Source organism: Brienomyrus brachyistius, chromosome 23, assembly GCF_023856365.1.
Source record: "Brienomyrus brachyistius isolate T26 chromosome 23, BBRACH_0.4, whole genome shotgun sequence".
NCBI classification, from domain to species: Eukaryota; Metazoa; Chordata; class Actinopteri; order Osteoglossiformes; family Mormyridae; genus Brienomyrus; species Brienomyrus brachyistius.
In genome coordinates, this window is record NC_064555.1 from 16555843 (window position 1) to 16568559 (window position 12717).

The 12717-nt window shown below is 43.8% G+C and overlaps 1 protein-coding gene across 4 annotated transcripts in view; it reads left to right on the top strand.

The window, feature by feature from the left end:
• The window catches only part of col16a1 (collagen, type XVI, alpha 1), a 71675-nt gene that overhangs the window by 21747 nt on the left and 37211 nt on the right, over positions 1-12717 (top strand). For 2 of the 4 annotated variants that reach the window (XM_048993696.1, XM_048993694.1), the window contains exons 7-11: positions 462-542; positions 2783-2872; positions 8649-8675; positions 10950-10985; positions 12353-12415. In XM_048993696.1, the coding sequence (XP_048849653.1) occupies positions 462-542; positions 2783-2872; positions 8649-8675; positions 10950-10985; positions 12353-12415 (297 nt within the window). The remainder of the gene's footprint in view (positions 1-461; positions 543-2782; positions 2873-8648; positions 8676-10949; positions 10986-12352; positions 12416-12717) is intronic. The other 2 variants (XM_048993695.1, XM_048993697.1) reach the window with 2 other exon arrangements.

Here is a 12717-nt window from a genome sequence, read left to right on the forward strand (position 1 = left end):
ACACAAAAATGTTCTAGGGCAGAACGAAAAACATATTGAACGTGGGGGTAAAGCACTGGGGCTGGAGGAGGGATTTACAGAGTAGAGGGGAGATATGGGTTGGAGGCCATAATGTTTTTGTGGGTTAGGGTCAGGGTTGGAGAATGGCTGGGGTACAGGTGGAATTTTTTAAGGTGGAGTGCATAAGAGGGGCCATATAACAAATAGAGAGACCAACCTGGCGGCCAATCAGCTTTCAGCTGGGGCCAGAGTCCCTGTGGCCCCGCCCCTGGTCAGGTTAGAAGCATAGACTTATAAGCATGGTCATGGGCTAGAGCCAGTGACATCTGTAACAGAGGAAAATCAACTGATTTATGAAGAAGGCATCTATGTGCCAGAGTCTTAGTGACTGGGACCTTGGGAATGGTAATGTTACAGTGTTAGAGCACCGATTTGGCCTCACACCTCTCATCCCCCCACAGATGGACATCCAGCAGGTGATGGTGTACTGCGACCCCATGCTGGCCATCCAGGAGGCCTGCTGCGAGATCCCAGGAGCTCGGGTGAGTGGTGCGATCGACCCCGGACGTGAAACCCGGTTAGCTCTGAGCTAATGGGGTGAGCGGGGGGGTGAGCGGGGGGGTGCTCTGGCTGCGGCTGACTGATGGAAATGGCTCCTTTTCTTTAACTTGGAACAATGGGGGCCTCTTTTTGAAAGCGTTTCTCTTAAAGCTTTCAAAATTACACAGACTGATGGTAAAATGGCATTATTATATAGTAGTATGTGAAAAATAGTAAGATACTCTGGTGTACTATAAGATATTATTAGTCACCTAGGTCTGTGTCTTAGTAAGCCATAGAGTAGACAGTTTTGTTTTTTGAGTACTTGAGTTATTAGGTATCAGTTAAAGTTTAAAAGCACTTTGTTTCTGTGAATTGTGAAGGCAGTTGACAATACGTGTAACACAGAGCGAACACAGGCTTTCTGTAAACAAGGAGTGAATGTAAGTCATCCGATGTGGTGCATTATGAATGTGAAATTCCAGTATTAAGGGCTGCATGACCTGTTGGGTGTCACTGACTTCGTTTTGCATGAGGGAACAGTCTGTGATCTGGAATAATCCAGCGTTGTGTGAGAACATCAAAGTAGTATTAAGGAAAAGCGGACCCAGAAGGATGTGCTTGGAAAAAATTTGCAAGGCTGGGGGCTGGAGAAACACCGTATTGAGGTCCTGGGTTTTTTTTTCCACGCGGGAAGCAGGTGTCTGTTTATTTATTTATTTTACCTTAAAGCAGAGACGACTTGTCAGACCTCTGTGCAGAGCTGCGTTTGATCTCGAGTGTTTGTGAGCGAAGGAGGGGAATCCAAAAATAAATGCAGAGGAAAATATGCTAGGAGAGTGTGGGATGAGATGACGGATGAGATGGGGCTCTGTGTGTGTGTGTGTGTGTGTGTGTGTGTGTGTGTGCGCGCATCCTGAGCATTTGTCTTTGCTTGTGCCTTTATAATCATTAACGCGTGCGAGTGAGCGGGTGGAGAGTGTAAGCAGGGCGAGTCTCGGCAACGGGTTGTGAGAGTAAGAAATGCTCGGGGTGTGGAGGTATTCCGGCACCTAGGCCTGGAGCGTCAGATAGTTAACGAGCAGCCCTAATGCGCAAACGAGCCGCATGTGCCCCCGCACTGACGGAACACCCATCATCAGCTCCCTGCTCACCTGGAGCCATTGCTCAAAACCCGATAGAACTCGGCCAAGATCCCGAGCCGGGTCCCGGGGACCGGTCCGGAACGGGTACCAGCGGTGCATTACAGGTGTCAGGTTTTGTCAAATCTGCTGTCACCCCCCGCATCACAAGGCGTCCAGTCACGCCATATGGGGGGGGGGTAAGATTTACAGTACTGTGCAAAAGTCGTATGCAGGCAAAGAAAATGATTTTTGTTGATGTTTAAATGATGTTCATGTTGTTGTAAAATTTCCATATTATGTCTGTCAAAGTATGTCAGCATCTCCACTTCAAAACCTCTCCTAAAGTCACCCCATTATCTGCAGCAACCGTACAATGTACCCACGCATTTTTTACCTGATCACTAGCACACATTAGCTAATTAATACCTCACTGGCCTTTTAAACTCTTAATTAATTAAGAGAACAGGTTGTAAAATGTAATGAATGCATGGAATGGCTGCAGAGGTTTGGGAACTAAAGTGGTGTCCATCTAGCCATCCAATAGGGTAACTTTGTAGAGTACAGAACAAAATTGTGTTTATTTATTGTGTTACTGCTAATTTGCATATGTCCTAATGTTACACTGTGTGTTTTTTTTTCAGAACAAATATACAGTTATTACCCAGATAAATATCCTTAACCATTTTCTTCTGCGCAGTGCTGTATATCTGCAGGTATCTGTTGTATCTCAGAATTCAACGTCTTGGGCAAAATCATTGTTTGGATTGGAATTACCCTCGCATAACAGTTCCGAGTATAAATCTGCTTACTTGGGCCCCTTTCCGGAAATCCTTGAATATTATTTTCAAAATTCAGGTGATGATACTATCTGTCACTGTCATGGTTTGATCAATTAAACTGCAAACAATATGCAGACCTGCAGTCCGCATGGTACATCTGTGTACATCTCACTAACGTCTATATACATTTCCTAACAATTAGATAAACAGGCGTGCTTCTCCCGACAGGGGATCCCCCCTTAACTTCCCAAGACCCGCACTCTACTCGCGTCCCGTGCCGTGAGGTTATCGGATCTGGCTGTTGGGATGCGCTGACACCCTTTTCCTGCTTCTCCCCAGTGCCCACCGGATGCTCCAAAAAGCCGGCGTGCCGCAGAGGCAGGCCCTCAAGGCAACCTGCTGGAGCAGCTGACAACCTCCGACGGGCAGGTAATTATGTCATCGTGAACCTGAATGTCAGCTCAGGCACCTAAGCCACACATGGGTGGGTAATGCAGGCCACTCTATTTATAAAACATCACCCTGTAACTGCCGCGCCTCACGTGTATCTCAGCACGCACACCGTGAAGGAATAATCACTCTCTCACAGTCGAACGGCATTTAGAAAAATAAGCAGTAAACAGGGCAATGAAAGCAAGAAGTGATTCATAAACCTTTTGAGAAGAGCGTCACAAGACACTGATGCAGAGCGTAAAACAAAGAATGCACCACCTACGAGGATTTACAGGGAGCGAAGCCCGAAGGGGAGCGTCCCGCGGTTCAGTCGGCGCTTGCAGTTTGAGTCTCTTCGACTGATTGTCACTGGAAGATTTCACAGCTACCTAACCCTCCAAGGCTGTCTGTGTAAATGTAGGGTGTGTGTGTGCATTGAAAATGAGTTTCAGGGAAGCATATCTCACAATATATATGTGTGAGTATAAGTATGTGTGTCAGCATATGCTTGGTATAAATCTTTGACTTTGTGTATAAATACTATGCATTTGAAAAGCAGCCCCCCGAAATAATGGGATGAGAATTTGCATTTAGCTCCTTTTCATTTTATCTAAAATACTCAAGGGTCTATGAGAAGAAATGCACTATTTTTGCACTAAAACCGAATAGGACAATAACATCTCTTTTTCACTCCAATCAAAATATCGTTTTTGATTAAATAAAATTGCAATTTTTTTTATAAATGAATAAGAATGCATTTATAGGCCAGTTAATGTACAGTATGCTATTTCAGTAGCCAATTGTTGCGCTAAGTATGTAAAATCTACCTAAAAAGTGTCCAAATGCATGCAGATTTTGATATGTGTCCAAGCGGAAGATCATTTGGGAAGTTTAGTGGAATTTGTTTCTGTGTTGCTTGGACGTGTTATATTCCACAGAGCCACACTCACGTAGTTCAGGCGATTCAGCTGTTAAATGACTTGTGATGCTGGGGCGCTTCTACAGCCAAAAAAACCTGGTTTAGGTAAAATGATTTGGTATTTGCCTTTTGCACAGCTGAGCTGTGTGTGTGTGTGTGTGTGTGTGTGTGTGTGTGTGAGCAGGTATACCTATCCTTATGGGGACACAATGTCCCCATAACGTGATAAATATCCGTTTTTTTCCCCTATGGAGACCGGTTTCCTGGTCCCCATAAGGGAAAACTCTATTTTATAAAAATCAGTGACTGCTATGAAAAAACTAAAAATGCAAAACTCTTGTATTTTGCTTGGTTACTTATGGTTACGGTTAGGGCAGGGTGGGGGTTAAGGTTGTCATAGTTAGCGTTAGCATTTTTTCCATAGAAGTGAATGAGCGGGCTCTATAAGGATAGGTATACCCTACTTGTGTGTCTGTGTCTGTGTGTGTGGGTGTGCGTGTTTAAGTCTGTCCGTCAAAGTACTGAGCATTATGCCTAAGTATGGTTGATGGATGGATGGAAGGATAGATGGTTGGATGGGTTGAGAAGTTGTAGGAATAAATTTTCTCCAAGTTATTCTTAATTTCACACTGTAACAGTGCCCTTCTAGCTAAGAAGCATGTACAGTCTACGTTTCTAAAGCTTTAATTATATCACTTGATGTGCCTCTATAGCACATGCACAGCCAAACACATTACCCTCCTTGCACATTTTGCAAATAGCTAACAATTTTCCCTCAAAATAAGCTAAAATTGGTGAATCGATTTGGTTTCCACAATTCTTTATTTCTTAGTTAATATTGCAGCACCTTTCATTTTGATTAAGAACTTACCGTAGTATATTCTTCTAACACAAAAAATATAAAAAAAAAAAACTAAATGAAAAATTATTGATGCCTTGGATGTAATATTCGGTCTTCGGTCATAATAACGGCGACCAGGTGGTTCCTCTAGGAATCGATGGGCTTCCTGCATCTCCTGACCCATTATTTTTGTGTAAAGTGCTCGATTTCTCCCAGACCTGAATTGTGCCTTTCTCCCAGCTGCTCTATTAGGTCGTTCCAAAGGTTTTTTAAGGGATTTGGATCCAGAATCCTTGCTGACCGCTTTAAAACAGTCCAGCATCTTGTCTTTAAGCATTCCTCTGTTCTCTCTGAAATGTGCTTGGGACTATTGTTATGCTGGAGGACCTGTGAAGTCCAGGTTTCTCATTCCACGTTGCTCAGTGCTCTCCGAAATGCCGCCGTATTTTCCTGATTTTACCATATCTTGCACACGTTCAAGACTCTTGAGTGCCAGAGGCAGCCAAGCAACTACAAAACATCAGTGAACCTCCTCCATGTTTGACTGTGGGGATGCTGTTCTTCTGAAGACTTGCAGGTTTCATTTTGTTTTTCTGTAAACGCAGCGACGGCACACTGGGGTCCTCCCAGGTCCCTTAGATATAACCCGCTTTCATCCAGTTGCCAACGGATGATACGAGTTGAAACTACTGTGTCTTGCGTCTAAAGGTCAGCATGAATCTCTGTGGCTGTTCATCACAGTGCTTTCTCCTCCATTCCCACAATCCTGTGCAGCGATCTTTGATCAGATTATTGATAGCATCACATGTGGTGAAAACAGGAAGCGAAAGGCCTCTGCAGATGGACCTGGAACCCAGAGATTATCCATGCTTGGCTTCGATCTGCCGCCTGTACTCCTCAGAATGCTCTGTGCTCTTCTTTCTTCTTTGTGGTATAAACAAAGGCACAAAATGGGACCAGCTTTTCCCTCTTTGGACTGGTGGAATGAGTGAAATTTAAACAGGCGCTTCCAACTCACCATAAGTATGTTCTGCCATCAAGTATATTAGAATCACTTGCTAGAAATCTAAATATGTTTCACCCGTTTAGGACTTTTTTGCCCATTGTGCTAGAAAATTAGTATTAGTAATTTTTTCATTTTTAGTTTTTTGTTCCACTGCAAACCCCAAAAAAACATCTATGTAGATACCAAAGGTTTTATATTTTCTTTCATTTTTTATTTTATTATAATTTTTTTTATTTTAGCCATTTTCTGGAAATGTGGAGGGCTACCAATATTTTTATCCATGGGTAAAATGGGGAAATATGTTTGCGTCTGAGGTGGTTTGGTGATGCAAACATATAAGGGCTATTAGTGTATCAGATATAGGACGACGTAAACATAAACTATTGCTCTGAAAATAGATACGAAATAGATTTGGTTGCCAGGCTGTATGGGGTGTTTTTGGAGAAGTCTAGACTAGACAGATAAATTGATGTCAGATTGTATTGCTTGGCAGAAACCTAATTTTATTTTACCATGAAAATAGTTTTTCTCTTTTCAAAGTATAAATCAAATCCTTCTAGAAAAGTGGATTTCATATTTATTTTTAGGTTAGACCTAAGACATATGGAGGGTCCACAAGTTAAAATTCTCTAGTTCCTGGGGTCCCTGGGTGCTCCCGGTGGAATTTACGTCTTCAGTCTTGGTTGAAATGCTAAAAACTCGACTCCACCCCCCCCACCCCCCCATGCTTCAGAGAGCCCGCAGGAAATTATTAATGACTTTTCCTTATGCCATGTGAACAATGGAAGACCCACAGAAAATCTCCATTTGCCCACTAATCTCGTTGCATTCAGCAGTGATCCTTTAAAATGTTTCTAAGTCTCCCAGCTCAATTGAATTGAAGTGAATTTTGGATAAATTTGCCAGTGCTTAGTCAGATGTCCAATTACCGCTGTGCAGCCCGATTGTATTAAAATCATCTCACCCAGCACTGTGCTATTTCACGTTTTCGGAAGGACCCTTACTGATAACTGTCTGCCTGTGCTTCCAGAGCAGCCGCCAACGCCAGCTGCCTCCGTAGGCATCCTGTTCCCCGCCCATCCTCCTGTGCCGCCATGGCAACGGACCTCTAGATCCGCACAGCTGACCAGATGCTACGTTGTTTGCGTGCGGTAAATTTTCGAGTGAGCCTCGGCCTGATCTCTTCCAGAAGTCTCGCCCTCGCGGTGACACGTAGCTCCTCATTCCCACCCCCGAGTCTTTCCTCTCTTGCTCAGTCCTCATCAGCCCTGGCTCACAGCTGAAGTTTAACAGTTTTGCAGATAGCATTACAGAGTTGCTGTCATATATGTAAATGTACACCCTTCATAACTGCCAGATTATACATCCCAGGAAGACATGTCAACATCGGTCAACCTTTTAACCATCTCGTTTTATTCAAGTTCATCTTTCACATTGCTGAATAACCATAATGGATAAATCACAACATCATCCCATAATTTAGAAGCTCTGTATCCATGTTTAATGAGCTATACCATTTGTTTTCATATAACCAGCACTGGACAGTCTGCAGACAGACAACCTTAGTCTCCAAAAATAACTCAATTAATGAAAAAGAGAGTAAGTTTGTGTGTGTGTGTGTGTGTGTGTGTGTGTGTGTGTGTGTGTGTGTATGTGTGTATGTGTGTGGGTCAGATATTTTTCTCATATAATATATAAAACCTGTTATTTTGACGTTGTGGAGACCATTTTTTCAGTCCCGACAAGGGGAAATTCAATTTTATAATAACCTGTAACTGCAGTCAAAAAACTTAAAATATATGTATGTATTTTATTTAATGTATTTTGTTTAGTTACTTATGCTTAAGGGTAGGGCTGGCTAGAGGTCAAGGTGGTCATTGTTTGGTTTAAAAACACGATCACACCTAGAACCTCATAATCATAACACTGTCTGATGAATTCCAAATTTATATGTAAATTATAATAAAATGTTTCTCGCAAGCGAATGTTAATACTGAACCATTTTATTCCAAAAAAAAGACAGCATCAGTTTGCATATACATTACAGAGGTAGAGGCAAAGGGGGCCTTGCTGCTCTGATACGGGGTGCCGGTGTCTCTGTGGCCTGTACTAACGTAACCCTTCCACAGTCGGACCTCAGGGCATGCATGGAGATCAGGTGCTGAGTCATTTTTCCCCTGTATTTCAGTAGCTGGTTTTACCTTCCTGAATCTCTGCTTATCCAAAACAGCAGTAAATTGCAAGTCCCTATAACTTCCCCCATAGCTCTGTCTCCATCTCCTGCCTAATGTTTTTTACCCTGTTCCTTTACCCATTGTCTGCAGCATACTTTCTCTCTCTCTCTCTCTGCATTTTCTTGCTTCCTGTCCTAACACGCTGCATTCAGGGATTCCCCCTCCTCTCCCTAGTCTCTCTCTCTCTCTTTTATTTTCCCCTCTTCCCCTGTGTGAACGTGGCAATATTATTTTTCTATAGTCATTCAAAACGCCTGCTTCGCTGCCTTTTCTCTCAATGTGCTCCAGTCTCCTAGTCCCCTTCTCCACCACTATCTCGGCTCATTTTTTAACTTAGTTCTCGCCCGCATTTGGGGTGATGCAATGCTTTGCAATACGGTAATGCTGTCACAGATGAGGTGTTTCATTCAGTAAAAGCCCACACTGCCGGCTGTCAGCCTTACTGTATGTGCCACGTGCTCCCAGACTGAAATGATTTTAATTAGCAGCAGCACAAATGATTGATGTTGCATCTGCTACTTCAAACATGCGATTGTACTGCGTGCCACCGGTGTCTGTGATCATGCCTTCGTCAGCTCAGGGAGAATTTACCGAGACAGTGACCTTGTGCTGCGTGTTTTATTCCCTTTTAAGTTTCGGTGTAGTGCAGAAGTGACTCAGCAGTTTCAGACTAGGGAGAATGCAGAGCGTAAACGTACCGAGATTCCTAATGATGGCTCAACCAAAACGACTGGCTTGAGGTAACCAAATACCATCTGTCTTATATTCCTCAGGGAATTCTGGGACCTCTGACGGACAAAGTGAGTAACAGGCTGTGATTAAGTGCTCGTCTAAGCAAAGCCAAAAAGCGTCCGCATTGTTAATGCAAAGGACGGAAGCTGTTTGGTACCATGCCTCACTTTCTGCTTCTGCGATGGCCCAAACATGCACCGCAGTGCTGCTCTGGGGTTCTGCCATCTGCTCCAGCTGCTTAACCTCCGCAGCGTGTTAAGCTTGCATTATAAATGCTGATCACCTTTATTTAAACCAAGCAGGCACTTATACTAAGTTGCTTGTTCTGTTCAGATGCTTTCATGTTTGCAATATTTCTCAGAGTGGGAGGAATAATAATAATAATAATAATAATAATAATAATAAAAAGCCCTCGGTCAGCTTAAAGTTTTTCAAATAAATATGCCCCCTGCTTTTAGATGCATGTGATGGAAATGCACTGCATTAGCAAGGAGTACAAATTTACTTGGACATTTACAGAGTTCAGGGTTCAAGGATGTGGAAGCTGTACTTTGACTTAGATTTTAACTAATCCCTTGTGTCACCTTGAGACTGTCTGAGGATCCTAGATTTACTGCAGCAGTACAGGGGACATTTCGTTCTCATTTCACTTGTCTTCACCTCTCTGTGCCTCTGTTTCTTTGGTTAAGGTTCTCCTCACAATAGCACATTCATATCATCCTCCTCCTCACAGGATGCTGGGGAACCTGTAAAAAATACCTTTAAAGCAACTTCGAGGACAATCCAAATATACATCTGACTCTACAAAGCAAACAGAATGTTTATATAATGTAATAGAATATTAGAGTGCAACAAAATTGTGCTGAATGTCCTGTATCGACATTCACGACGCGAGTCTTTTGGCAGAGTGCGTTGTCTTTTGCGTAAAGGTCAAGTACAGATTGATCAGTGTGCCTAATTCCTTGAGATTTTAAAATCTTGCCAATACAAGTATAACTCCAGAACCCTAACTGCAATCCTTCACTGTCTTCTCCTAAAGTGAAATGTATTTTACAGAGCTTGTTCTTGCTTACTTGGCATAAGTGTATACAGAGAGTAGTCACCAAAAATAAACAATCGGGATTAACTCTGCTGCGATTCAGTGACCACAGTGCTGTCAAGGAACTTGAACTATCAACTGCATGAAGAAGTGCGTGTGTGTGTGTATATATACATATATATATATATGAAATATACAGCCTTAAACTTTTTCACTTCTCACCAGCATGTCTACCCTCTGAATATTACTGGTAGCCAGGAGAATCAGGGTAGCTTGTTGAAATGGATTTGGCACAGAGGCAAGCGAATTAACAGCGTCTGTTTTTATAAACGGCAGTCATGCTGCATTCATGTGAAGCGCATAAAGCCTTGTGTGTGCATGCCTGCAAATGCCTGTCTCATCTATAATCCTGGTTTCTATAGGAAAGTTTTAACATGAGCTGAAACCTCAGGCAGCAGTGTGAGGCAGCGTGTGCTGGCCGCTGATGGAGCCCTTCGATACCCCGTCCAAGTGCTCTCTCCCCTTTTTTTTGTTCCATTAGCTGAAAACATCTGTATATGATAACTGTCAGCCGGCCCGGGCTGTGTTGTCGGGTGGTAGGTTTTATTTTTAATTGCATTCTTCTGCTACGACGTGAGCTATTTATAAGCGGCTCTGAATTCCTCGCCGGCTCCCTATGCAGCTGCACCCAGCTCAAGCCCCGGTGCTATGGGGATCCGCCCGACGGCATTGATCTTTGTCTCCCGCACTCTGCGGAGCGAAAGAGAGAGAGAGAGAGACGCTGCTCACTGAAGGGGCTGCATGACGGCAGAACCCCATTTGCATTCCACCTCGCGCACCTTACCCTTCGTCGCCTCCCTTCCAGTTAGCACTCGCCCCAACTTGAGCATTGCTGCCACCCGCTGGTCACACCGCGCAAAGGCTTCGTCCGGTGGGCAGTCGAAGGCTACCTGTGCATGTTGAGATGTTAGCAAGCCTGCCTGGCATCTACTTTGCTTTCTGGTAGAAACGTGCTTTATAATAGGTGTTAATGTGAGGAATTATAAGGTGATTTATGATTGAACTGGGCCAGGCAGCCCCTAGCAGCTTGCAGTGAGGCGAGCAGCTTGGTGCAGTGTGCATGTGCTGACCTGTTGCTGCGAGCTGATTCGAGAGCACTGGGGTTAGCAAACCAGGTGCTATATGGATGTGCTAATTCTTATCAGGCTGCTAATGAAAAGCAGTCTGCATTCCATTCTGGGGACTAATCCATTTAACTTTCTCCCCCCCCCACTCCACATCTCCCTTCCCCCCTCCCCTGCAGTGTTCTGGCTGCGTTCTGCTCAACGAGGAACAACTTGTGAGTAGGCCATTGCCATCCATTTTTCAGCATGGGCCTATTTTCTCTCTCCCGTATTTAAAGGGGAAGCGTCACAGAACAGCCTTGGTAGCTACATCCTGGAACCAAAAAGAGTTTCTTCTACTTCGAAAATTCCTACAAGCCACACATAAATCTTGTATTTTTCATTTTCTTTTACATTCTTCTTTATGAGAAATGTAATTAAGAAGCACTGCTCCAGTGCTCTGAGTTTGTACATGGATCTGGAGATCTGCTCTCTCTGCACCAATACCTTGGAAAGGACCCTCACCCTTTACACAATCAGTGGGACTGTGTATTGTGCATCTGAGTGTGTGTCTAATTTATCTGGCAGCTGAAAACCAACACAGTTCAAAAGCGCTATAGACGTCTGCGGGCATTGATAGATTTTATTTTATTTCATTTTTTTAAGTATGTGATTCTTTGATATTGCACTTACTGGATGTTCTGAACACATTTTGCCAGTTGTTGCTGTGCTGTTCCTGTGAGCAGTCACAAGTGCTAAAAAGTACTTCACCAAAGTGCATGTATAAATAAAAGCATTTAGCTATCATTAAATGAGAAAATAGGACAGAGTGCTGCAGTGTCCTGCCTCGCTGATGTGGGGACCTGAGAAGTGCAGTATTCTTGAGATGTTCGCTGATGCGCTGGGTGACAGCTCATTCGCTGAGTCATGCTACGTGGACTGCATTATGTAACAGGCTTGGTTGAACCTGGGCCCAAAATCCCGGTCCTCAGACATGGACCCTTACAGCTCTCCACCAGAGGTTTACTGAGTCATTTATAGCACACTTCTAAACATCAGTGTTTAACATCTCTGCAGATTCTCTGTTTACATCCGTGCAAGTGCAAGTCATCAGAGTACATATGTTTGGGTGAGGCAGGCCCCCCCCAGAAACGAAAAAACATTTATTATTTACCAAAAGCAAAAAGCCTCTGTGATTTTACCCTCTGGTGGTAAAATGTTCTGCTGGATTTGTGCCAGTGCTCGTGACTGCCTTTCACTGGATGTTAGAGCCGCATGGACACACAAGCAGCACCATTCTGGGTTGAATAATACCTGCTTTGTTCTCAGTCGGAGATTGTCTTCACCTCCGTGTGCAGTGATCGCCTGGTAAAGCAGAAAGACTGTGATGTCATCATGTCACTGAAAGGCAAATCGGTGCATACAGAAATATTTAAAGATGCAAAATTTTTTGTTCCAGTTCATTAGGGCACACTATAACAGCACTGCGTGTGTGTGTGTGTGTGTGTGTGTGTGTGTGTGTGTGTGTGTGTGTGTGTGTGTGTGTGTGTGTGTGTGTCTGTGCTACATAGCTGACTCCATCATGCTGAAAACTGTGTTTCAGACCAAGCAAGGAGAGCTGAATTTCTTAGGAAATCCTGGCATCAAAGGCGAGAAGGGAGATCCGGTAAGATGTATGCCCCCTCCCCAGCTGAGGTGCCAGCTGTCCTATCCCAGCATGCACTGTGATCCCACTCCCAGGGGGCTGAGTGGGTGCAGCAGCTTGCATGCCGTTCCCATAAACAATGTTTATTTGGTGAGCTGATGTCTTTGATTATCTTAACAAGGTGGCCCGCTGTTTTTAACCTGCCTGCGGAAGACTCAGGAAGTCCCATAAAAGAAGTGGAAGCTGGGCATTATGTTCTGTAGTTTTGAAGTTAAATGAAGGTGTCACACTTCCATGATGCGCCTAACAAACTTCTGCCGCTG